This window comes from Symphodus melops (assembly GCF_947650265.1).
Source record: "Symphodus melops genome assembly, chromosome: 22".
Taxonomy (NCBI): Eukaryota; Metazoa; Chordata; class Actinopteri; order Labriformes; family Labridae; genus Symphodus; species Symphodus melops.
This window is the reverse complement of record NC_136712.1, coordinates 17,636,330-17,663,799: the sequence shown is the minus strand read 5'-3', so window position 1 is coordinate 17,663,799 and position 27,470 is coordinate 17,636,330. Positions and strand designations below refer to the sequence as shown.

The 27,470-nt window shown below is 43.8% G+C and overlaps 1 protein-coding gene across 7 annotated transcripts in view; it reads left to right on the top strand.

Moving 5' to 3' along the window:
- Nucleotides 1-27,470, top strand: part of osbpl8 (oxysterol binding protein-like 8) — a 90,986-nt gene that overhangs the window by 44,217 nt on the left and 19,299 nt on the right. For 3 of the 7 annotated variants that reach the window (XM_079334647.1, XM_079334648.1, XM_079334646.1), the window contains 5 exons: nucleotides 2,583-2,619; nucleotides 3,881-4,063; nucleotides 24,358-24,431; nucleotides 26,270-26,350; nucleotides 26,714-26,815. In XM_079334647.1, the coding sequence (XP_079190773.1) occupies nucleotides 2,583-2,619; nucleotides 3,881-4,063; nucleotides 24,358-24,431; nucleotides 26,270-26,350; nucleotides 26,714-26,815 (477 nt within the window). Of the gene's footprint in view, nucleotides 1-1,158; nucleotides 1,243-2,582; nucleotides 2,620-3,679; nucleotides 3,701-3,880; nucleotides 4,064-24,357; nucleotides 24,432-26,269; nucleotides 26,351-26,713; nucleotides 26,816-27,470 lie in introns of those variants that run through there. The other 4 variants (XM_079334651.1, XM_079334649.1, XM_079334650.1 and 1 more) reach the window with 3 other exon arrangements.

The window sequence follows — 27,470 nt, the reverse complement described above, 5'->3', positions numbered from 1 at the left end:
GTTTCTCTCTCCTGTGGTGAGAAGAACATCCTCCCTTCAGCCAAGTCATGGAGCTTGATCGTCAGTTTATAGTTGAGGAAGCTTTTGAAATGCTAATCCATGCCCGCCACATGTTGTGATCCAGCTGTGCCTCTCTTCCATTTCAGCGCACTGATCGAACTTGTATCCGACAGCATGTCACAGTTTGTATTCTGTGCCGGTGACACTTTGAGATAATTCACAGCTCTTTGTATTGTCTCTCTCCTCTCCCACTCACTCGTCTGCATAATTAATCAGCTTTAATCATCAGGTGAGGCTTTTATGGAGAGGGTTTACAGTGGCACATCAGCTAGCCTGTGATTGTCTGAGCGAAGGAGACGAGACGTTTCAGGCTTTTAAAAAGCAGGAGATCGAAGATTGGACTCCGTGGATTATTTTAAGGTTTTACTCTCCAGGAATCCTCCGAGGTTTCCCGACACACACTCCTCTGACCTCCGTGTCTCCCTCCACAGGTTTCGCAACCAAGAGGGCGTGGCTTGAGTGTCTCTGTGTTTCCCCATGGCGAGAGAACAAGCTGAGCCAAGATTAAATTAGAAAACCTCTGTGTTGATGCTTCGCCATAAAGCCTTGTTAATCGACCTCTGACGTTCAGTGACAGTCTCCTAATCCGTTTGCCCTATTATTGTAAGCAGCTATTAGCAACGTCTATCCTCTCAGACCGTGGCTCTAAGGTTTCGAACCAATCAGAACTGAGCGATTTTGATTCCTACTTCCTGATTAACGGAGCAATATCCAATCAGTGGCATTGTTTTCTGTGTTCTTCTCGTTACTGAGCTGCCTCTGGGTTTTGTGTCGTCTGACAGGAGATTAGAGACAATCAGGCCTCGTGCCCGGTATGGGTGGCAGTCAGTTTAGCGTGCTCTGCGACGCGGCCGTACGGAAGGCCTCACATGCGAGTAAACGACCAGTTCCACGAAAATCTCTTGCAGGGCCAAAAGTCCTCCTGGAGACCGGAGTGGTGACATGATGTGTGTTCCTAACATATAATTGTGTGTGACTAAACCGCATCAGTGTGATCGCTTCTGAAATGCTGCAGGAGGACGGAGGAGAGTGAGGAGATGTGATTAGATCTGGGTTTATTTTTCGCCTGCTGTTAAGTGGCTCTGTTAGCTGCGGTGCTCAGGAGCAGGTGGATGAGGGAATCTTGTGTGGAGCCGGAGCTCAACATCTGGCCTCGAGCAGCTTCAGGACTGTAGCTACTCTGTGAGTCGGACTTGCACACACATTTTAGGTGGCCTCTTTAAATTCTTTATATAATCAGACATGAAGGAAACGTGCTGTGTTGAAGCTTCTCTGACAACAAAGCAGCAGCCAGTATGTCCTCCTTCTAACTTTAGATTCTGCTCCTGAATGCTCTGGATTTGATTGGACCAGAGAAGGTAGGCGGGGCTTTGAAGGCCGTTTTGGACGCCCCTGGGTTTGCCAGATATGAGAGCAGTTATCAGGTCAACAGGTGTTGCAGCGATGGAAGCGGGCAGTGGAACTGCTTCAGATAGAAGTGATTGTACCCGTGCTAAAACCAACCAATCACACTCACATTCACACCAGCAGGATAACGCTAACGAGCGTCGTCTCAGATCTGAACCAGCAACCTTCTTAATGTCGGGGCACTGCATCACCGTCGACCCCCCTGTGTGCAGAACATGTCTTTACTTTAATCTTCTAAATGCTCATCAGATCAGCATGATATTCATTCTTCTTACAGTAAATACACGTGCATGTGTTTAACTCGATGATGAGCCGACCCTGATGATGTGTTGATAGTTCTGAGATCCCTAACTGCTCATCTTGAGGATGTTTTAACGACACACAGAGGAGCGTATGCGTCTGTTGGCTCTTTGTCTTTTCTCTTCTTTTTCATACATTCAGAGAATAAATAGTCACTTTCAAAAAGAGGAAGCAGAAAAAGTAGAAAGTGAAACGCTCAAATGGGCCGTGTTTTATTTTCTACTCTGGAGTTCTTCTTCATGAGAGGCGACGGAAACGGAGTCGAAATAAATCTGTGTTTTTACGATCGGCTGCAGCTGGAACATCAGTGATCATGTACTCGTGTTAATCAGACCTGTGTGCATGTCTCTCTGTCATTAAAAGTTCATTAAGTCCTTTTTTCAGTGCACAATCTTTTTCTTTCATCATTCCCATTGCTTCCATCTGTTGCCAGTTTTGTGTCAAGTTTTGTCTTCTGTTAACATTTTGGTTAAACTAATGTCTGTTTTCTGTTTTTTTTTCTGTCTCTTGTCTCCTCTTTTTGTTTGTTTGTTTGTTGTCGTCCTGTTTGGCTGCTGCTGCTGATGCTGCTGCTGGTGCTGATGATGATGATGATGATGTTGATGATGATGCTGCTGCTGCTGCTGCACCACTATCGCCCATCCTGCTGTCACGCACAACCCACCACTGCCGACATCTGGTCCTCACCACGTGGTGGACGCACCGTGCTCCTCCCTCTCTGACACACACTCTCTGCTCTCTCCGTTACTTCCACTTTTCTTCCCCCCCTCCCTCTTTGCACTTTTTCTGTCTCCGCCTCTCTTTTCCCCTGATAGCCTCATGCAGAGTTGAAAGAGCACCATGCCACCTCCGGTAAGCCAGTGACTTTTCAGAGTTAGGACTAAAGGCAGTTCACACAGTCAGGGGGAAGAATGTGGGAGGTGTTTGTTCATCTGATACTGATATTAATTAATCTGTTTAGCTACCAAAGCAACACAAATACAAGTCCAAGACTCACACCCAATATTCGACTCATTTCTTGTTTTCAGTGATGAAAAACTGTCGGCACACTCCCTCACATCGTCCAAACCGCACAGAAATGTTGTTCAGTTCAAACAGATTTCAGGAGATTCCTGACAATAATTATTGGATTCATTTCATGCGTTGTAAACTTGAAACTGAGTTAAACGAACTGATCTGACAGCGCAGGCTTTTATTCAGCAAAGGTCCAACCCTGAATAAATAAAAACCTGAAATTGGCGTTTGTTACAAAACAGAATTTGGATCGTCTCTTTTTTTTTTCTGTGTTACTTTGAGTTTAAAAAAAAAAAGTGAACCATTGACGTGTTGCGTAGATGAAGAGATCGTCGAGTTCATCGAGCCGTGGAGTCCTTGACGGGTTTTGTTCACATTTAAGTCTCATCTCAAGAGATGGATTTATTTATTTCACTCGTTCTTTTTTGCAAGGTTTCAGGAGGAGGCAGTGAACGAGGTGTAGAAGAACAGAATAACCTTCGAAATGTGGAATGAAAACAGTCAACTCTTAAAAATGTTCAAACTCAGCCTCAGGCTCCCTCACTCACTGCACCCCCACATGAAAAGGTCTGAACAACGAGAACGAGATCAATAGATTCTGCAGGAACGAAGGTGACTTCTTTTTGATGGAGAAGTCACTGTCGTAGCCTCAAACATCTAATCTCTCTTTCCTTGGGAAAGAGAAAAACATCTCTGATAAACCTGTAAAGTCCAAAGAACATTCAGTCAAATATGAGCTGTTTGGAGTTTCATGTGGAGTCCTATTTGGAGACGCACGATCACATAATCCCCGAGTTTCTGGGAGAAAAAAGCTACAAATCCTGTTTTAATTTCAGGTTTATTTTGGAGCTTTGTCAACTAAAAAAAACAAGCTGAGGAAGAACCTGCCTGCCCTCTTTATTAGAGCTGGATAAACAAGGTGCAGTGATAAGGGACCCTCATTAAAAGCTCTTTTTCCATTCGTAAGTGGTGCACTAATATTTGTTGGACGAGTAGTTAGCGTGTGTTTGGACACAGATCGCTGTTTGTTGTTGTTTTTTTTGCTCTGAAGTAAGATGGAAACATGTCTGATCTCTCTTCTCATCTTCTCTGTTTGTAGCTGCTGTAGTGAGCGGGGATGACACCCTCCTTCTGACCCCAGGCAGGATGAGTCAGCGCCAGGTGAAGGAGCGGGACAAGGAGAGGGACAAGGACAAGGAGAAGGAGGCGGGCCTCCAGACACCCAGCAGGGAACATGTCGCCTCCCCCTCCAGCCTGAGCCCCGGGGTCAGCTACAGCCACGGTAAGATGCACGCTCCTCCATCCACCCACACTGCACCAGTGCTGCTGTGCTCGTACAAGCTTGAAGAATATCTGACTCTAAAGCAACACCATGGCAGGAAAACAGATGTCCTTTTTATAAACAATCACACATTCATTCACAGACAGACCTGTGTTTCTATTTATGTACATTGTTCACCGTTTAAATTGGCAGCGTGTCTCATCAGCTTCTGAATGCTGTGGTCATTTCCTGTTGTCATCGTTACTTCAGCACAATGTACAGGACATGTCCTCTTCATAAGTAACACCCAAACAAGAAGTGCAAGAGACTCGAAACCTTTCCACGAATGCTGCACTTTGTCTTACTTCTTTAGGTATGACTGGTAGCTTCTGGAGGCTAATGTTAGCCTGCTCACTGACGTAGCAGAGTCAGATAGTTTTCCAAAACATATCAGTTACGTCGACTTCTAAACACAAGGTCGGGGTTTCGGTCTCAAACCCAAGCTGCTTCAGCGGCGTGTGAATGTGTATGAGTGGATTAGCTAATGCTGACGGACACTTTACACAGCAGCCTCTGCCGTCAGTGTGTGAATGTGGTGTGACCTGCGGTGTCAAAGTGCTTTGAGGAGACTGGAGAAGTCCATTCATCCCTTCTGTCTCATGTGCACATTTGTAACGTGACAGATTTGCCTGGGAACATAAACGAGCAGGTATCAGGTGATCAGATTTTAATTAACCTCTCTCTCTCTCTACGTTTTCTGGTAACCCCTCTGACCTCTCCATCGTGAGGCTCTGGGGAAAGAAGCTAAGTATAAAAAGCCTTTTAACGTTCATCAGTCTTTGCTGCAGTTGTGCCGATAAAACTGAATTTTATGAGCGATGATGTCATGACGGGAAGGTCACAGATTGGGTCAGCGTCTCGAATTAACAGGCAAATAAGAGACGCACAAATCCTCTCGACCTGTCAGCCCTTCATCTACTGCTGCCTTTGTTTTTGTTTTTTCTGTGGTTCATGTTGTCCTGGATCATTATTACGAACGCCCTGTCAGATGATTCAAATCACACTGTTGTCACTGGACCTTGGCGCTGGACGTTTTGTAGCCTTGGGACAGCTGTCATGGTTCTGTTTAGCCATAAGCTCTCCCAGACAGTCCTGTTGGAGAAACAATGACTCATCCTCACTTCATGAGTGTTTCTCATTTTGTCTGTCCTCTGATGCACGGACTCCCAACCTGCACAATGATGATGATGATGCTTTCCTGTGTAACACTGCCTCTGTCGCTGGTCTATAAATCCTGCTCTAATAATAATAACACCACTGGATCTCCCCATTCTGTGGATTAGAGACAAATCAAATAGAGGATGTATTGCTGTCGAGAGAAAACGAAGCTGAAGGGTACAGTACATTCAGTCAGGCTCTTACATCACCCCACATGCTGCTCCTGCGATGTTGTTGTGTTACAGCGCCCTCTTGTGGATGGCTCTTCTCTTGCACCATGTGAATTTGATTTACGGCGCTTGCTGTTTGCTAATCATTCAGACCCAGATAGGGGACAGGTTCCTCCAGTTTGACTCGTCAGCTGCTCTCACAGTTAACATTATTGACTCTGAATCATGCACATGGCCACCTTGTAAATATTTCACCATCCTGCGCACAGCCTGTTAAAGCCAATAAAAAACAAACAAACAAACAGATGCAAAATAAGCACGACCGCTCATTTTGTTCTCGATCCAAACTTAATTTGAATCCATGTTATTTAAGGATGTAGCTCTGTGGTGGATGGCCGGAAACAACGGAAGGGGAGAAGGGACAAACAGCACAGTGTTGAGAATGTTGAAGTGTTAGGAGTGTTGATACGTGCATGTGATTTATCAAGGAGAAATCTTCTTTCATGATGGTGATCCCAAATATCAATCTTGGTGACCAGGATTAGGATTCTCGCCGCAGCCTTGGTGGCTTGTCTGTTTTTGTTGTTTTAGTGATTTATTCGTGCAACTGGAAAGGCAGCTAAATGTGCAAATCAATACAGTAAGACAAAAGTTCCCACGGGCAAAATCAATATTTTCCATTCATGGAGGAGAATTTGATGGATAAATGCAAAATCAGCTGCTCAGGGACGACGGATGGAAATAAGCTAGTTAGCTAAATCTGGTCCAAAGCGTCTCTTCTCTTCTGGGACTGATCTTTGTTTATCTTTGTACACTGATTGAAATAAACTGAATAACACACAGTAAGCTTCAATAAGGATTGATCGTTTTATTGTTTGAATGCAAAACAAACTAAAGTCACGTTAAACATGTAAAACATGGCAGTTTGGAGAGATAATTTTCGAGGTTGATTGGAATTATTAAAGTGTTGATTAAAGAGCTGAAAATGTTAAAAAAGAAAGAAAAAAAAAAAACTATAACAAACACAAGTTTGAGTTTAAAGGATTACATTTGTGTTTTTAGAAAAGATAATTTTGTAATAAGTGACGTCATAATCGTTCCCCATAAAACTGCATGTTTCCAGATTTTAACCATGGGGGATATAAATGCTTTAAGTTTCTTTTTTTGACGGTAAGTGTTGAAGCTTTTTGGTCGTGTTTGAACAACTTCAGCATTCAGTAAGTGAAAGAAGGCTGTGAGTCTCATCCCCACCACAAGAGGGAGTAAGCGTAACACAGAAGTTATTACAAAGCACAGTTCTTTGATTTAACCACAAAACTTCACACGTGTAAGTTCTGCTGTGTCTGCGTGTTTGTTTGTTCCTCATCACATGATCATCATGATTCTTACTCTGCTGTCTCACGTCTGTAGTCACACACAGCTGCCTGTCTTTGTGTTCATGAAGAAAAGGACATGTCTCGGTCGTTGTGCGGTCGCCTGCGATCTGTCCTGCACGCTGTGTGTCTGAGAGTCGTGCTCGTCTTTGACTCCGTCATGAACAACAAAGCAAAACAGCTGTCTCTATCGGGGACAGCATCCGTGAAACAAGAGCACGAGGGGCTGTTTTTCTGACCTACGACTCCATGCAGCAAAAAGCGGGTATCCATGGCAACTGATATTTTAACTTGAGCCTGCCTTTGTAAATGCGTCAGTGTGATGACAGTGTGTGGATCCCTTCATTCACCTTTTAGGACGCTGTGGTTTTTGTTCTCGCTGTGCGCTGAGGACGGCTGCGTGAAATGACACTCCAGAGTTTCCAGGTGATGACGCATTTATATCTGGAATTAGATCATGACTGGAGTTGTGTGAAAATTTGCACTTGAGGTGCGAACGTTGATGAGGAATATTCTTCTTCTGTGTATCATCTCTCATTTTAGTGATTTTAAGCTGCTCCGTACAAAACAACTCATAAGGTTCTCATAATTGTCATTATTGACATATTCATATGTGATTGCTTCCCAGGCGTGAAGTGTCTTCTTCCTGAGAGAACATCTGACCACATTTATGAACAAGTGATCACTCTGAGACACTTGATTACATGAGTATATAATGTTCCAAAGGTTTTAGCATGTGAAGATTAATCAGTGGCTATAAGTATCCAAACTGATCGTAGTCAAACCAACTCTGAATGTGTTTGGGTTTGTTGTTTTATTTTTTTCAAAATCAACCTAGATTTGACAAAGATGGGTTTATGCAAATAAACGGTTATTTATAATATAAATGTGAGTGTGTAACTAGTTTGCAGAGTGCTTTCATAATCTGTCTGGCAGTTTGAATTATTGAGTTGAGTTTGAGTTTTGTTGCATCATCACAGACGCACTCTGGTGTCTGGATGCTTGTCTCTCTCTTTATGAGTCGTGGAGAACAATAACAAACGGCGAGGATGTTTGATGAGGCGCCTTCCATCGGCTTTGGAGACTCTCTCGCTTTAACCGCCTTTCCCTGACGTGCTGTCCTGTCTCCAGGTGAACAGGAAGTCTGCCGACAGGACAGTCGTGTGGGAGAGGTAGTGCAGGAGGATGACAGAGCAGGTGGGGTCACCACGGATTAAAGCTCAGCCTCGGGGATTAAGCTCCATCAGACGGCGTTAACAACATGGAGGGGGCTGGTCTTATCTGCTCCCTCAGCCACTGGCAGTCATGCGTTCCTTTTACCGTTTACACTCCCGTCCAATGAGTCGCTGAGCCCTGTGAGGTCTGAAGGCGCTTGAAGCAGAGATATTTTTTCTGGTGATTGTGGTGAAGTTAAGGAGGACTGGGCCACGATGATGGAGGATGTGTTGGCCATCGGGCCCGAGCTGCTCAGACGGCCAAACACTCTCCTGACCTGACGATGTGGGGATTTAAACCTGGAGGGATTGTGGCATGATAGTCCTGTCAACACTTGACCTTGGGACACTTTTCTCTCTCACGTTTTAGTCTGAAAAGAAAGCAAGGTACAGTATCTAGTCACAACACTGGAAAACTAGCGTTGAAGTTTAGCATTTAGTTTTTCCAGTCGTCTTCCCCTTCCTCCTCTCCCGAGAAGATTTCTGATCTGTGCTTTCTGTGTCGAGGTTTTTTTTTTGTTCCTGTGCTTTTCCTTTCCGAGGCTCCTCATGAGGACAGAACGAAGCTCACACCAGTGTTTAGTGGCTGTTACAAACTGTTCTTTAAGGTGCCTGCTCGTACTTCAGGAAGAGCAAGACATGAGACCAATGTCAAAAAGCCTCTTTGTTGCAAAGCTAATCCGAGGCTTACAGGGTCTCTTTGCAGCCTTTATGTAAGACTATACATGTCTGTCTGCACGTCTGCACTGGGTGTATCGCTTGCACTGCATGGTGCGAGTCAGATGAATTGCAGCTCCTGGGTTACTGTGTCATAGTTAGTCTGGTTTTTGTGCCTGCTGTGTGACTCTTTAAACCGTTTATTCGAGATCAACGCATGACAGCAAAGTTGTCCTTTTAGTGCTTTTGATATATTTTTTTTAAGCTCAGAAAATATTGATTACCGGTAAATCATTCTATCTAACTTCATCGTTTCTTTAAACTGTGTATTTCAGTGTCAGCTTTAATTGAAGCTAATAGAAAATGCATTGAATGAATAAGAGTGAGACTCTGTACTGTACTGTGAGGCTTTGAGCTGCATCCCCACATCGAGATGCTTTCCTGCACACAGGTGTAATGTTTGTAAAGCTTACATTTAAAATGAGCTTGTGTGCATACAGTTGCAGCTTGCTAATTGTTTTTATTTATCGCTAATCGAAAAAGAAAGCTTAGACAAAAGGGAAAGTAAAGTTCTGGAAATATCTTCTTTTTTTTTCACCTTATGAAGGTTTTCCAGATTCAACCGGTTTCCCTCCTGACTCAGACAAACAAACTGGAGTGGTCACAATGCCAGCTTTCATTAAAAGATCTCATCATACTGATATCTCTTTTGATACCATGGCAACGAAAAATAGTCCCAAGCGCCCAAAATCTGGTCATTTCTTGTTTTTCATTCCCTCTCATGAAGCTGGTGTGTCGGACGTCCAACCATGACTTAAAAAAAAAATCCTGCACGCCGCTCTTGCTCGTCATTACGAGTTTATTAGAATCTGAATTTGAAGTGTGTCAGGAGAGGCTGAAGCATCGTGATTGTTTCTCATGAATCGGTGATGCCGAGCGGTCTGAGTCATGTGTGGGATTTTAGTCTGATTGTTTTTAATTAGAGAAAGAAAGACGAGTGTGCGCACATCCAAGCAAACTGCAAACAGCGTCAGGACAAACAAACGTCTGCACACTGTTCAGCTGCACGATGTTTAAATCACATAAATACTGTCACGACGGATTTTCTGAACATAGTCAGTGCTCTGTCTGTCATCCGCTCACGGCAAATGTTGCTTAAAAAATATTGATCTGACTTTTTAAATTATTTGGTTCATAATTAAAATTACTATGATTTTATCGTTTTAAAAAAAAAAAGAAGAAAAAAGTATTGAAGAATTTGAAAAGCTCCATCAGTCCGGGGCAGTGCTCGCTCGTCCAGCGACAAACCAACCAAAGATGCTGTCCCTTGACTTCATGTTCTCCATTTATATTCCCTATCAAATATCATGGCAGTCCATGCACTACAGGTTTCATACAGGCAACAAAGCATTGGACAGATCAACTTGTGTTACTCGAGCTCGAGCCTCCAGTGCGGCTTATGAGCAGCCGTCTGTGATCAGCGAGATCTCAAGGAGCTAAATCTACAAATCATTTTGGCCCCTTGCGTAACAATCAGTGCCTGTCTTGGGTTACTTTCCTCCCTAACCCCTGGGCTAGCTTATCAGTACTACGTTTACCCGACACCGGCTCACCTGATACACACCACACATGAAGCTTTGGAGACGAAAGTAACTCCAGCTAACCCGACAAGCCAAAGAGCTGATATTCACAACATGCTCACGTGTGTTTATGTGAGCTTTAACATTTAGTTTGTTTTTACCTGCCTTTACCTCAAACTGTTAGTCTGTGGGAAGGCGGGAGGGAGAGTGGGTGACAGACCGGAAGCCGACAGAATGTTTACAGTGGGTTAAAGCCATGCTAAGCTAAGGATTAGCTCTGTTTGTTCAGTAATTGAATAAGATGAGGTTGGGATTTTTGCCAAGAGTCAGACCGAACTCGACGGGAAATAAGTTCAGAAAATGGCCCAGATGATGGCTATACTTAGCATGTTTCTGTCCAATGCTAATGGAGCAGCAGAGATGGACTTTTCTTCTGTTGGCAGCTTAATTAGGTCTGGGATCTGAATCCTACATTCAGAACTAATTACCTGTGATAATTAAAGTGCAGTCGAGTCGTGCAGAAACATCTGAAGATTTATCAGCTTTGACTCGGAGCCTCACCTGCAGCAGCTCCGAGATCTGATGGGCCTCTCTCAGGGCTTTCTGAGGTTTGAAAACAAGGATGCAAGCAGCATTTCTTTAAGCCTCGGATTGTTAATGCTCATCATCTGTTTGTGCAGCAATCCAGCAACAGCTAACGCCTCTGCAGAGTTTATTTAAATGCACCCAGTCTCACAGCGTATTATTAACTCTCAAAGCCTTCAGCACAGCGACTTTTAAAAAAAAAAGTTTAGCTTTTTAACTCAGAAATAATTACGACCTGAGCTGCATTTAATTCCTCCAACATGCAGCTGCACTTTGAAATAACAGTTCTTCCCTCAGTGCGTCACGGATGTCTGCAAACAAATCAGTTTACAGTCAGCACCAGCTGCCCCGCTGCAGACAAAGCATCTGTTTTCAGCAACATGTATTGTGCTCTGGGGAAGCGCGTGTTTATCACTGCATTCAAATCAACACCACCACACTGGAGACTTTTTTGTTTGTTTGTTTGTTTCTGACCCTCCAGCTGAAGTCTTGAATACAGCAGATAGGAAGTCGGGCGAGACGAGCTTGAATTTGGAACTTTCTTGCAGCTGTTTGTCGGGGAGTAATTTAACTTCTGGTGTGATGAAGTGCTTCGTTCTGTCCTCGGCCTCTTTGTGACGTGTGTGTGTTTGCGTTTGCGTGTGTGTGTTTGCGTGTGTGTACAGGCTAATGCTTACCTGAGGGATGAAGACTGGAGAGTAATGCCTTCATAAGAACGAAGTAGAGTGCCATAAAGGGACATTTCACAGCTTTTAATTTGGATATTTACTGAGAAGTTTTCATCTCCGTGTGGGCCTTTGGTACTGATGGAGGCGGCGGCGTCCTGTTTCTCCAGAATCTACGGTGCCACACCAGTATGCACAGTATTCACGGGCCTTTTTCATACTGGTAAACCCACACCAGACTGGGAAATGATGTGTGTTTGCAGGCTGTAAGATTATCCGCCCACAGAAAGCAAGGCCTGCTGCCTGCCTGATAAAGCTATAAACAAAGTAGGCGTCGTTCAGTCCCTGATCATACACGGCAGAGGAAAAACATCTGCGAGGAAAAAAAAACAAGCAAGGATTTTATTTCCTCCATTTTGGCTGAAATGTACAGATTCATTGTGATTTCTGACTTTGCAACATAAATGAAAAAAAATATATAAATTCTCCAACTACACGATGATGCAAACTATCTGTCACTCCGCTCCGTGCTTTGATTTCTGCATTGAGTCACATGACGGGATCATGGGAAAACGCCAATGTCCAGAATGTGCGACCTGTACAGCTTCAGGCTCTCCTGTCAGTCAGGATGTGACATCACAGTGACGTGGCGCTGATGAGGAGCAGCTGAGTCGAGAGTTTTTGCAGTTCCTCGAGCCAAAAGGAGAATTTAGACTGCGAGCTCCTGACAGACGATAAAGAGTCTATGTCAGTGCAGTCCATTATTTATTCACCATATCGGCATCTGCTTACGTGTGTCATCCTGTTTACAATGATTTAGACTTCTATTGTCTGAACACAATGGAGCAGAAAAGGATGCTTGAGTGAAGCTGAAATAGAGCTGCTAAGCATGCTCTGATTCTCACATAGTTTACATCTCTGATAGTCGCTTCATTTATGCCAAGTTTGAATGAAAAATGGACACCAAATTCCACAAAAAATTTTTCCCCAACATAACTGGTTTCAAGACAACATTAAGAAGAGTTGTGGACGTCGTAGATCATCACAGTGACTCATCCATTGAAGTGAGTGTGAAGAGCTGTGAAGTGTCCCTTTTGTATGTAAAAATCATAGATTACCGAAGCAGCAGAGAGCGATGACATGTTGAACATAAGGAGCTGTTTTCCAGCTCAGACGCAGCTCTCCCACCCATCCGGAGGAGAGGGAGAAGGAGGGGCTCGGCTTGTTCGTTATTAAGTACTTAGAGGCTGCTGCTTTCATACACACTCGGCGAGCAGAGAGTCAGTGTGAGTGAGTGAGGGAGGGAGGGAGCGAGCAGTCGACTGGAGAAAGCGTAGAGGAGAGCAGCACACTGCGCTGCTCCGATGCCTGCTGTCTGAGCTACTCTGTGTGTGTGTGTGTGTGTGTTTGTTTATGTGTGTGTGTTGATGGGATTTTTTCGCCTGGCTCCCTAGCTGAGTGGGACGGATCGAACAGTTTCCCCGACCCCCCTCGACCTTCTACCCTTTAGTTTCCTTACTACTCCCCCGCCCCTCCTCCCCCCCGTCGTCCCACTCTCCGAGGGAGATCCCGTCGGCCTCATGATGAAAGAGGAGGGCCTGCTGAGAAACCGCCGTTTCTCCATGTGCGCCGGCACCACCTCGCTTCGACCGCCACACCCGGACGGACGCAAACTCATCCGCAATGCCTCCTTCGGGGGCTATAACGAGCTGTCACCCATCTCCCTGCCAGGTTGGTGTACCATCACGTGAAGATGCTGCTTGTAGTTGATGATGCAGAAAGTGAACAAAAGCGTGTGTGATAGTTTCTCTTCTTTAGCGGCTAACTTTCGTTCTGGTTCACTGTTGATCAGCAGCAGCTCACATTCGATGACTCGTTCGAACTTTAAATCTCGTACAGCACTGTAAAGCTTGCACTTGCTCAGCTGATTTGTCTCCGCCTGCTCTTAGCTTTCAGAGAATTTGTGGTGAATTGAGCGAGTTCAGAGAGCTCTTGTGTTTCTGCAACAAAAGCACATTGTTCTTTTCAGCAGGCACAAAGAAAACTAAAGAGAAGAAAAGTCGATGTGAACTCGTTAACCACATGAACAAAAGTGAAGCCGCAACTTACACTCACTGTGTCCATTCTTTGATGTAATCATTTCTGATGACTGATCATCAAACGTTTTATTAATCCAGCTGGAGGAAAGTGGCGTGCAGCAGCTTTTACATAAAAAACATCCAAAAGGGAGGAGACTTCAAAGCAACAAATGAAGCCGGGAAGTATAGTTAAAAAAAACCAACTGCTGACGGTGAATTCAAGTCGATCTGAAAATGTACTTCTCTGCACTTTCCTGCCAGAAATTCAAAGCTTTAATGGTGCCATAACTGTGTATTATCATTATCATTATCACTATTATTATTATTATTATTATAAAAGAAGGTGAAGGAGTTTTGTGGTTTAGCTTCATCAAAGCGTCGAGTTTCTTACGTCCATGTGAAGGCTGTGCTTCATGCAGCATTTTATTAAAGTGCTCTGCTTGAATACACATGATTTTTCTTTCCTTCTCAACAAGCCATCAACCAGTTAATCAATCAGGGATAAAGGATAAGCTGTTTCGAAGCCACATCCAACATGTGGGGTGTGTGAAGTTTCCCCTCAGAAAGTGGAAGCTGACAAGTCGTGCTAATTTCCACTTTGAAAGTGTAGAGCCCAATTAGCACAGCTAGCAGTGATTTCCACTTGTCATGTTGTTTTTACAGCAGCTGAATGTGACGCATCACAGAGAGAGGCTCGTCTCATTGTTCAAGATAGAAGGGAAGCTAACGAGCCAAACTCACAAAGAGACTTCTGTGTGTGTGTGTGTGTGTGTGTGTGTGTGTGTGTGTGTGTGTGTGTGTGTGTGTGTGTGTGTGTGTGTGTGTGTGTGTGTGTGTGTGTGTGTGTGTGTGTGTGTGTGTGTGTGTGTGTGTGTGTGTGTGTGTGTGTGTGTGTGTGTGTGTGTGTGTGTGTGTGTGGTATTTCTTAAAGGAGACATAGTTTAGTTACTTTTAAAAAATGTTTACAGACTTCTGAGTTATAATTGAAAGACTTTCTTCTGTTTGAGCATTTTTGCTTGGTCATAGCTGTGAGCCTCTGACTTTGTGTCCTTCGCTCCCCTTCAGTCAGGGTTGCATGTGAAGGCTGAGGCCTAGTTTTTACTCAGGTTACAGTGACGCTTCAATAAGACAGGAGGTCTTATGATCCTGATTTTAAAACGTGCATTACAAAGCCTGCAGGACGGGAGGGATTACATCACTTCAGAGCACTTTTGTAAAAGAGCCTCCGTCTGTGATCTTTACTTTGTTTGTCCTGCTGAAAAGGACACACGGTGGACAGCTGGCCGCCCCCTGCAGCTCTGAAAGACTGGATGTTCCCTGTTCCACCTTTGCATATATCTGTTTTAAACCTCATTAATCCAGGGAAGGCTGACTGTGCACAACCCCTGCTACACTGCTGTACTTCAGACTGTCGTGTCCTGAAACGACCTCCGAGCTCTGCTGTTTGCCCATCAGCTGCTCGCTCCGATAAGTGCCTTGCCCGAGGGCGTCTTTACCGCTCTCGTTTACTCTGCAGTGATTGGTCATCATTGCCTTTTTCCTCTCTCTCTCGTCCGGAGATTCATGCTGCTGACCTTTTGACCACAAGCTGGCTTCTTTCCCCTGCGAACGACTCGCTCCTCCAGCGTTAAGGAAACTTTGTCTGCAAGACGTCGTCTGAGTCACGCTTTTTCCACACTGTCACTTCCCTGCCTTCTGCTCTCTCGTTCTGCTTATTTTAGATTCAGGAGGTAACTGGTGCAGGCAGGTTGTACTGACTCACTTTAGTTTTGTTTGTTCCTTCTCCGCGGCTCTCTTCATATCCACGTCAGCTCGACAGTCGTCTGCTAACATGATTCTCTACTCTAAGCTTTTACGTATTCAGAGCGCTGTGTGTCATGGAAAAATATTCCTTCTCGTGACTCAGTGTATTTTTGATGCTTGTGGTAGTCGTCTGAAGCTCTGTTTGGTAATGCTTGCTTGTACACTTGCCTGCGGACACCAGAGCACGCGTGTGCACCGTGCACCGCTAACCGTGCCATCACAAGTGAAATCCAGACGGCAACCCTGAGGCCCCTCTGCACACGCCACAGCACGACTCAGGCGGGTCCCAGAAGCGCCGCTCTGCTCCACTTGAAATATGAAATATGTTTTGAGCATTTTAGATGAAGCCTCTTCCAGCATGCAGAGCAGATAGACCCGGAACGGAAGTAAGAACCATCGAAGGCAAAGAGCAGCCGGTCCATTTAGAAGTGAAACACCACGTAGAGACTGAGTCCTATAAAGCATCAATATATCAATCAAACTATGAATTATTGAGTCTTTGCTTTACTTCACTCAAAGGAATCAACAGTGTGCATGTTGTTGTCTTTGTTACTGTGTGATCTTGTGCACTTGTGAAACCTGCTGGGTTTCCAGGACGATATGACGCCGCCTTCTGGAAGAAGCAAAACGACGACACAGATGGAAAGCCGAGCACGCTGCAGGGTTTCTCTCCTTCAGATGAAAGTGTCAGAATGATTTGATCGGTTTCACTCCTACGAGGTGTTTTTTTGGTTGTTTAAAAAGAAAAAAAGCAATATCCCAATGTTTTTATTTCCTAACGTGGAAAAAGACTTGTTCAGGTAGTTGTTACTCAGTCACTAAAAAAGTCACATTAAACTCTTATGGTCATAATTTGATTGTTGTTGTTTCAGTTAAAATGCAAAGCGAGACTTGCTGAAATGTTTTTATGATTCTGTCTTTAAGAAATGACCTCGGTGAACAAGGAATCACTTTTTGGCAGAAATTCGAACATTATAAGAAGATTTAAGTTGCAATCATGTGGAAAACATATTTGTGATGATGGGAGGATCAAATGAAGAGGAACACCAAAAGAATTAATTCAGTCCAAAGAGAGAAAATGTGCTTACATATGGCTGGAATCCTTCCTTCCTTTTAATTCTCCTTCACTTTGGTGTCTTCTCTATGTCATCGTAGAGGACAAACTTGGCATCAAAGCGTCTGACAGTGAACCTGCACTTGTTGAACTAGAAACAGAACACCAAGAACAAACATCTCCGGGGTAATACAAGCTGCCTAATGCCCCTTCTCTCACCAACACAGCTGTTTGAAACGTCACCTTGACCGAGAGATGATCTGATTTAAGCTTCCTGTGTTGACTCCATGAAGCTAAACTATCCTTACATGCAGCTTTATCTCAGCTGTTTTCATTGTTGTTGTTGGTGCAGTATTGTATGCGTCGATGCCGGGAGATAAAAAAGAAGGACGAGCTCGGGCTCAGCTGCATGAGTGTGGACTACAGTGATGATAACCCACCAACCAATCACTCATAAATATTCCATTTAGTTGTGTGGCAGAGCGGATGCACACTCTCATGGTGAGGCTTACTGTTGCTCCTCTGTAGCTATAAAGGAAGTAGATGTGAAGGTTGAAGAGGGGGTCTTTACGCAGCTGGTGAGGAGGTGAATCAAGCTGCTCAGACTCTGAGCATTAAGATCCAAAAAGAGCAGAGAGTTAGATGAGGTTGAGACCAGAGGTGGCCTTTAGGTTGGATGAGAAGGACCTGCAGGGTTTATAAAGTAGATGAGACGTGTTGACTTGGACTTCCTTCATACCCACAAAGATAAGTTTAGTCTACGACTCTGAGAGAGCTTTTCTAAGAATCTAAGAACCCTGATAATGTTATTATCCTCACTCAACCTTGTACTTACTACACTAGTGATGCTTATTCTTCTTCGGGTTTTTTTCCCGTGTTTAGAGTAAAGTAAATGTTGTCTAGTGCACTTGCAGTTTGTTAACATTGACTACTATGGATGTTTGATGAAGCCGTACGAGTCTGGATGACCTGGGACATGTAGTCTTTGGGATTTTTAGATGTCTGCTTCTATGCCGGCGTCCCATCCATCATAGCGGCCCTGCAGAATGACAGCCAGCGAGTTGCATTTGATTCATATTGTTTCCCTTCTTCCTGGAACCCTTAAAACCCGTGTCGCTTGATCTTTGCTGCTCTGCTGCAGTTTCACCTTCATCCGTTTTTCTCTATGAACAGAATCATCACCTAATTAGAGGCTTAATGACCTTTGGTGATGGGCCATTCGTCTTCATGCTGATAAAGATTCACAGTCTGACAGAGGCCACCTGTGATTAGCAAACCACTATCAGGTAGATTTTAATATCAGTATCACATTTCCATCGACAGTAAGTCACCTTTTCACATTTAGAATTTTAAATTGACTAACTTGGCCGGCAGCTTCTCCCCCTCGATTTACTGTTCTGAGGGCACCAGTTGCCATGGAAACCTTCCCTAAAGCAGCATCATTAAGCAGCCACTTCTTTTGAACTCATTGTGTGAGGTAAAGTTACACACATCGGGTTTTCCATTCATTTTTAAACGTGTGAATGTTTCACTAAGATGAGCCTAAAATAAGTGTGACTCAGATAACCGTGGTTGAGTCTGCGGTGTGGGAGCAGCTCCACGTAGACGAGCTCAGAGCTGTCCAGAAAGAGATCGTGAGTCTGCAGGGTTCAGGCTTTCCATTCCAGAGGAATAGCCAATGATTTTAATGGGAGAAGTTTGGAAGAAGGGAACCGAGAGGATCTCATCTCGTTGTTGGTAGGAGCTACTTTACTTTATTTTATTTTTTTTCTTAACAAAGAAAAACTTTCTCTTTGGGAATAGTTCCCAGGTTTGGTAACAAATGAACCATAAAGGTAGAGGAGGCTCTGGTTTTCCATATTTATCATGTTTGTGTGTTGTCAACATATCGATGCATGCTGCACGAGTCGTAGTCTCTGATTGGTAGAAAACATTCGTTCAATAAAGAAACTGAAATATCTTAATATCTTTGTCATGGGTTAGACAATAGTTTCTCTCTTTAAGTTCATGCATCACACAGTTCTTATTTCTGATGCTCGTTAGAAGAGAGAGACGTTCATGTCCTGGTGATTTGAGTCTGTTTTTATTCAGCATGTCTTTGAGTTTTTCCATGACAGAGTGAATTGAATGGAGTGTTTGCATCCTCATCTTTCTTTCTCCCTTCATTCAGCTCTGTTCTTGTGTATATGTTGTGTCTGGAGTCCCAGGCTTTTGGTGCAATGCTGTGTGGGCTCTGGACTGTTTATTTTGTGAGGCAGAGCATTAATGTTGAAGACTTGACTTTTAGCAGCATGCAGCTCGTCACTCTTTCACTCTCTTTACTTTCTCTCTCGCTCTCCAGTCCTGGATGTTTGATGCAGAGAGTGAGATCACTGCAGCTCTTTTTCACAGACAAATACCTTAGTCAGCCTGCAGTGGGACGTGAGTCTTGTACAACTTAAGCCAGACACACAAACATGCACAAGCTTTCTTCCTGCCATTTAATCACAGCTCACCAAAGTTGTTGACGGTTTGTTCTGAGAAATCTCTCGAAGAGATGGAGAGGAAATGTGTGCAGAGGAGAAAAAAAAGACAGATCAAACTAAGACTGGATGTTTGTTTCGTTTCCCAAAGGATGCTCACAGAGCCTTTCACAGGCTTGTTGATGTTCAAATTCTCCCTGATCTTCAATGCTTTGCTGCGCGCTGTCTTTTAATTTTCACGTTTTTACAAGTCTCTCCCAGAGCCAAGAAGACATCTGTGACTTGAATCCTAAATTATTGATAGTAGCTGGATGAGGTTTTGTCTCTCTGCCACTGTTTGTGTAACGGCTCAGAGATGCATGTGAGTCATAATGAAGGTCATGCAGCAGCACTTTAACAGCCCATTAAAGACTGGTAAACATGGAACATGCCACAAACTTTAAAACACTCAATGAATGATTGAATCTTTGGTTTACGTAAGTTACAGCAGTTTGGTATCCATTAAGAGCTGTGGGCAAAGGGAGACGTCCCAGGAACACGGCAGATGGAGAGACGGGACTTTGACCCGATCCAGACTCTGTGACATCTGTCAGCAGAGTCACAATAATCTTTGTGACAGGTCGACAAAAACAAACAACTCTTTGCCAGCTGATCTTCTCTCTTAAAAGCCTTTCAATCTTTCTGGCAGTTTTTTAAATCCCTATTTTGATAATTGACTCCAAATAATGAACAGGATAAAGATAAAGTTCAAATACAGTACAACAAAAAAGTCCTTCTACATCTGGACACATTTTCACCATGCGTGCCTTTTGGCTTTTCTGATCCACAGCACCATGACTCAAGGAGCGGTCTCAATCATACAAACTAATTGAACATTGGCAATGTATTTGTGCGATATCGACAGTGCTCTCTCTCTCTTTCTCTGGTGGCAGATTTTGGTTAAAAGTCTGAGGGATGGAAACTCCAGATGAGAGAAACCTCAGACTCTGCTGGGTTATTTTGAAGCTGATGAGTTCCAGTGATGAGGGAAAGGTTTAGTCAGAGTCCGTCCAGTTAAAGAGGCACCTGAAATGACTCATGGCACAGGATTTAATGAAATACAGTCTTGTGATGTCTCTGCTTTATAAGACAGTCTGGTGAAGCTTTATTTGGACCCACATCTTTACATTCATCCATTTTCTTCCACTTATCCGAGGTCGAGTCGTGGTGGCAACAAGCCCAGCAACGTTTTCCAGCTCCTCCTGGGGGATTAATGGGACATACAACCCCCCCATCAGTCTCTGGGTCTATCAGGGGTCTCCTCCTAGTTGCTCCGTGCCCTGTCCCCCTGTCTCTAAGTTGGAGTTTCGAGACACTTCGGCCACTTGTGTCAGCGATCTCGTTCTTTTGGTCACTTCACTTTAGACTTTGTTATCCCCATGGGGAGATTCTTCTTCACAGCAGAGTTAGACAACAGTCTAAGAGTCCAATCTGGCCTTTTGTTTTGTGCTACCCTAACAGCAGGGACAAGGCTCCTCCCACTATCCACAGCTCATGACCATAGGCGAGGGTGTGAACAATGCTTGGCCTTCAGCCTCAGCTCCCTCTTTGAATTTTCCAGTTTTCATTGTTTTGCTGACCATGTTTGCACGTCACGCCGTCCCCGTCCCGGCGTCCCCGTCCCGGCGTCCCCGTCCCGGCGTCCGTCACCTCTCCCTGTAATACGTCTTTGGTGCGATCGTAACACGAGTTCATCTCTGGGCAAAAAGTTTGAAAGGAGTGGAGGAGTGTTATTTTTTTAAAGGGTCTCAAATGGAGATTGGACACTTTAATCACAGTGGATTACGTTAATTAAGCCGCTGCTCTGATTGCAAACTAAAGGGCTATCACATTTAAGAGTTAATTAACTCGGCTATAATTGTTTTCTTTAAAGATTTATTTTCATCTCTAACTTAAATAAGAGAACGGAGAAGGATTTTTCACCACATTACATTTTCATGAGGTGAATGATTAATACTATCCTGTTGTGATTATTCAGTTCGGTCCCTACTGTATATGTTGATGTCGAGGGAAGGGGGACAAAGCGCTGCATAACCACTTGATACTTTGGTTGTGGGTGAATTGCCCTTGAGTTGTTTTCCAGCTGAAGTTGGCATGGTGATCAAGTGGGCACAGATGGTCCGGTGGGACGTGTAATGTACCGCTGAAACCAGAGCCGCACTAAACAAGGGGATCACTACCAAGGCAAGAGACACAACGGCATGGCCTCCTTCATGTGTACCGTGAATATTGTAAACCAGAGGTGTGATGTCATAGGAGGTCACTGACTGAAAGCTTGTGCAAAGACTGAAAGGTCTCAACTTCACAGTTTATCTGCTGATTATTTCACACTGTTTCTGTTGGAGAAGAAAAAGAAGCAGACTCTAGGCACATTGTGTGTGTGTGTGTGTGTGTGTGTGTGTGTGTGTGTGTGTGTGTGTGTGTGTGTGTGTGTGTGTGTGTGTGTGTGTGTGTGTGTGTGTGTGTGTGTGTGTGTGTGTGTGTGTGTGTGTGTGTGTGTGTGTGTGTGTGTGTGTGTGTGTGTGTGTGTGTGTGTGTGTGTGTGTGTGTGTGTGTGTAAGTAAAATCACAGAGTAAGAGTCAGTCACTGTAGGATAGTGTTGTAGTACCACGGCCGCTCTTGACACTTTTTGAAGGTCTCAGAATCGAAAGCACTTTCACTCGCTTCTTGTCTCGGACTCAGACTGAGAGGACTCCAGATTTTAAATCAAGACCACCAAAGAAAGTCTGTTTTTCCACGTCATCACTGATGATGAGGAAATGTCTCTTAAACAAGCTTCAGTTAACTCGTAGCTTGATTATTTCCTCCGGCTACAGACACAACCTTCCCGCTGTGACGTGCCTGCTGCACACGCTAAAGGTTTCTATTAGTGATATTTAAGGTCTGGGTCTTTTCTCTGTCTCACCCGGCCCTGGTCTGGGTCTTGACTCAGTCTGGGTCCCTGAATGTCTTGGTCTTGCCTTGGTCTCGGAGCATTCTGGTCTTGGTCTCAGTTGGTGTGGTCTGACGCTGACTGATAGCTGGTTGATAAAGTTCAGGGGTGCAGAAACCAGGACTCATCTGTGATCATCATCTGTGTTTAAACAATCAAGCAGACTGTTGTGTTCCTTACACTCAACAACTCCTGATTTTAGTTTGGCATCCAAAAACTGTCTACAATCCTAAACACTGTTGAACACTTCTTTTTGTTGTTGGTTCTGATCGAACAAATAGAAGGACCTCTCTCTTGTAGTTTAATGCTGTGTTTCTCAAATGGAGGGGCGGGACCCGATAGTGGGTCGTAGAGTCGATTTCAGTGGGTCATGAATGTGAGTCTATGAAGCGCTCTTTAAGCATGTTTGTTTTGTTTTGTTCCGTCACGTGTTTTGTACCTTCTGAGGTCCTTACTGCACATGTTTTCATTACACTGATCTGATTGGTTGGCCGGGACTTTCTCATGAAGGAGTTTGTTGGCACGACATGAAAAAAAAAGATCTTTCAGCTGCGCTGCTTGGTTTCAGACTTTGTTGGCACCCAATCGTTCAATCACAGCTGAAGTGTTCTCCGACAAAAGAACGCAAGTGTGCAAATGATTCTCGCTCGAGTAGCCACGTCTTGACCTGCTGCACCTTCAGTTCATTTCAAAGAGGTGTTGTTTGGAAGGTAAGAGCTCTGTTGTGTGGGTTTTTCCAATCATCTGTTAATTGGCAGATAGTGTTTCACCTCTCAATGCTGGGAACATTTTAGTTTGGTGTTTGTGTGACATCACAATCATTATTGCTTTATCTGCGTGCTCTCAATATTCTGCCAGCAAACAACACAGTCCGTCTGGGGTTTTGTTGCTGAAAGGCATTTACAGTGAATATGAAAAGGTTTGAAAAAGCAGGTTAATAAACAGCCGATATGACAAAAACCTTTCTGCACAGAATCACTCTAATTATGCCCTGAACGTCACGGAGCCGTGATGAAAAGTATCTCCAGCCTGGAGCTTGCTACCGTTATTGTTGTTAAAGAATTGAATTCTGCAAGCACGCAGTAAGAATGCATAAAATCAAAGCCTATTGAGTCGTAACTGCAGACACAGACGCGCTTCTTTTGTTTTGTTTTTGAAGGAGAATGTCTCATGAAGTGAGAAAGCAATCTTTCCAAACGATGACTGTCTCCTTTGTAATCAAACTCTGCAGTGCTTCTTTCATTCCCTTGGCCGATGCCCTTTGCATCGGAGACGGAAACTATCAAATATTTACAGGCCCTCTGTCACCTTTAGACCACCTCCGTCACTCGCTGTCGGGGTCTCCGTGGGGAGTCTGTTGCTAAGGTTTGACTCGCTGGTTAGAAGCTGGAGCCTTAATTAAGATCAGATGTGCGAAGGTGGAGCTGATATGGAGAGCAGCTCGTCTCCGCAGACACACATCCAAAAATATTTCATTTCTTCCCTCCTGCAGCTTTAAGTGTCTTTGTTCCTGTTCACTTTCCACGCTCGTGTTGTTCCAGCCAAACTGTGGATGTAAAAAAAGGAAGGTCCGTTCACGAGCCAACTTCTCTAACTTTAGAGCTCAGTTCAGATTAGGAACTTGTTTGCACCAACTTGTTGCCGTCCAGATTGTGTGGCGCTTGATTCCTTTACTTGGAAGGCCGAGCAACAGGCTCCCGTGACTGAGATTATGTAACGAGATTCCATCCTGCCACTCAGACGTTCACATTTGTAAACCCCGATAGTGTCTTCAAACATGTTTGATATCCAGAGGTCTGTTAATCCCAGCATGGAAAACAGGGATGTGGACGGCAGGAATCAAACGGGATGATGCCGTTTGGAAGGAGAGCAGCACATAATGTTCAGTATCAGAGTTATCATGTGGATTATTTATAAGATTAAGAGTTATGACTCTACTGATTCAAAGCTCCTGAGGTTGGCAGAGTTGGATTGCTGACGAAGTTAATCCAAAATAACTTTCACTCAAATTGGAAAGTTTATAATTGTAGAAAGCTAAAGCGTTCATCTTTTCCTTGTTATGTTGTACACTATCAGTGACTACGTTACAGTTTTCATGACACCACAATTCAAAACTTTGGTGCAATACTTGTCAAATTTTAAATGTCAAACTTTAATACCAAGGCAACAAAAAATATGAGTCCAAGCCCCCAGTGGTTTATAATTTCTTGTTTTTAATGACCAAAAGTCAAAGTGAAGTCAAAACAGTGGAAAGTTTTTGGTTCAGACACGACACAAACGTTAAGTTTGGAGCTCATGTAAAGGAGAAATGTCAATGTTTTTTGAATTTCTTTCTCTTTCTGCCATTTTATTTTGAAATCTTTGATGATAAAGATCAGGTTTTTTTTAAAGCTTTTCTTTGTCCTGGGATAGTTTGGTTACATCGGCAACAACAGAGTGGACAGAGCTCTTTTTCATGATTCTCCTGCGCTCTGTATGTTTCAGGTTTCGAGAGAGGAAAGGAGGACCTGCTGTCTCTGCCTTTGAAAGAAGACACACACTCAATATCTAAGAGCAAGGTAAGAAAAATCCCTTCTGCTGAGTCGTTGTTCTGTGTTTGTTGGATGAGAATCGACGGGCTTCTTTTAACGTTCGAGTCGTAATGAGACCAGAGAATTTGGGAATTACTGCTCGTCTTCTATCTTTTCCCCAGTCTGGCCTCGGGCTCACGATAGCCTACATGGAGATGACTCACACACAGTACACATCAAACATTTATCAACTGAGAAATTCAAAAACTCAGCCGTTGCTCTCAAATGAGCTCGGCGTGGAGGAAGCCTGTCGAGTTCATCCATCTAACTCCTCATCCAGTGCCTCTGTCTGAGGCTGCCTCACAGTCGCTGCAGACTCCCTCTCAGGCACTTAATTTTTCTGTCAGGACTCTCTGAAGCCCGCAGACATAGAACAGGAGAATGATTTCCCGTATTTAAAAAGCTGTCTGCCAGCCAGGCTTCTCCAAACCAAACCAAATGAATCCTAATCTGCAGACTTCAGATGTTCTCCAGATTCTGCTATCAAGAACTCAAACAGCTTTCACAGACAGGGTTGAGACTTGTATCTATGTTCAGAGGAATAAATGCCTCATCCAGCAGAGGAAACTATCTCTGCTGGATGAGGCATCCCATAATGTTCATCAGATGTTTCAAAGCAGCTTCTGTTGTTTTCTAACGCTGGGGCAGGATAAGTTATTTGTAGTTTATGGTCTTTCATTTCACACATGCGATGTGTAGTTTTTAAGATGCCAGAGCTTCATGAACATTATTCAACGCAAGTGTTCACATACATTTATAAATAAAACCAAAAACATAACTGATCAATACTGAGCGTAACAAACTACTTTAACAATTCATCTGAAACTTTCGACACATTTTCTTGATGCATGATTCAGATCGACGTGCACGTCATGGCTGTGCATCTTCATTTGATGAAGATTGTTGACCGTTGACGTGATGTTGTTGTTCGTGTTCAATGCACACGTCTGCTTTTTCATCAGTGAAGACAAGCAGGTAGAAGAACCTGAACTGCCTCGTTTATTATGTACTAATGAATGACAACATGAAGGTCTTTACGTTGGCAACCTTAATAAATCAGTTGTGCACTGAAGGTTCTGCTGCAGCCGTAAGAGCGTGGTCACGGCATCGAAGCAGAATCATCGTCTGCTTTGCAATGTCATTGAATCAATTTCAACACCTCTAATGCCCAAATGATTAAGCTACATACAGAAGTACTTCAGTCGACTTTTCTAAAGATCTTGACATTTTAAAGTACTTTATAAAACGCTCTTTATTTGTGTTTATGTTGTGAAATCGTTTACTACTAAAATCCGCCCTTATTTTGACAGTTAATTTCCGAGAATTTGTGACACTCTGTGTGGGTAAAAAAGGTTTGAGGCCTCGGCTCTTGTGTACTTTCTGATGTTTGTCTGACCCCGCCTGCAGGAGGTTAAGGTCTTAAGTGCTCCCGCTTTAGGATCCCCACACATCGCCGTCTGTCTCTCCGCTATAAATCGCTCCAACTGGCCCGAGAGCCGAGCTGGCAGAGACACCTGAGCTGACGTTTATAGACTTCACAGCGGCTAATGCAGCTAAGTTTGGTCTACCGGGGAAGCAGAGAGCCTGACAGGGAAAGAAAACAATCGCTCGTGGAGGTTTTTCCAATGACATAACTGAGATTGTTTTCAAGCCTTATAATGTTAAAGCCATTATTTCATTAGAGTGTGCACTAATCTTTTACTGATAACGTTGTTGACATGCTATAGGTTTTGTCAAGATACATCATGACTGATGCGTACTGGACATTCTTCAGCTTCACTTTCTTGTCTTTTAATCCATTGTTTCTCGCTCCTGTTTGTCCACAGTCTGAGACAAAGTTGTATAATGGCTCTGACAAGGATGTGTCGGCGTCCGGAGGAAAGCTCACCAAAAAGGAGTCCCTCAAGGTAAAAGAGCTTAAATCAGCTTAAGTCTGTCTGATCCCGAATCCGGATACTTATTCTGAAAATAGGTTGTTGTACAATGGGTTTACCTTTATGACCCTTGATGTGTCAGTGTGACGGTATAGTCGTGTCACAACAAAGCAGGGAAGTCAGAACATGTTTCAGTCAAAGAGCTAACATGCTAACACATTCAGCAGGAAGCATGCTCCACTGTGAGAAGGTATCAGGTTTTATTTTAACAGCGGGCCCAGAGAGGTGTGATTCCTGTCTCATGATGTGCAACTTAAATGTGATGCAGCGAAGAGCCGAGTGAGGATTATCATTCATCACGGCTATGTGAATTTTGTGTGTGTGTGCCTCTTGCAGGTGCAGAAGAAAAACTACAGGGAGGAGAAGAAGAGGGCGACCAAGGAGCTGCTCAGCACCATCACCGATCCCTCCGTCATCGTCATGGCCGACTGGCTAAAGGTGGAAAAGTTCAACAACCCACAGTCAACTTTTCCTTCTGGTGTCGTGTATTTCAAATGATTATAAACTAAAATTATAGTACAATGCTGACATCATTAAAGTATAGCAGGTTGTTATTGGTGCATAAAGTCAAGATATGTTTTGACTAAATTATCTGAACATTACAATTCTGTATTTTCTTTTGCTTCTGCTCCACTTTTCAGAAAATATGTGCTCAAGGAGTTTCCCTTTGTGACACTCGCACAGCTAGGTGTTTGCTCTGCCTTCTCACCGTAAACAATACGACATGGAGCAAGAAGGCCTGAGCCCTTCCAGAGAGGGGGCGTGGTCAGACACAGCTCATTTACATATTTAAAGCTACAGACACAGAAACAGCCTGTTCTGAGCAGGGCTGAAATAGAGGGGTTTATAGACATGATCAGATACAGGATCAGAGTGGATTTACAACAACACACTTCACACACGTTTAGAGGAGTTCTGGGACTTATTTAAACTGGTTGAAGAGGAGGAGAATATTTGACCTTTAAAATATCTGGTAAAAATTAATTGTTTGATTGACAGATGTCTTTTTAACAATGCAGATAGACGGAGAGAAGTCTTTCAGGTAGAAGTAACTTCACAGATGTAGTTTGAATTCATTGATCATTTTGCGCTT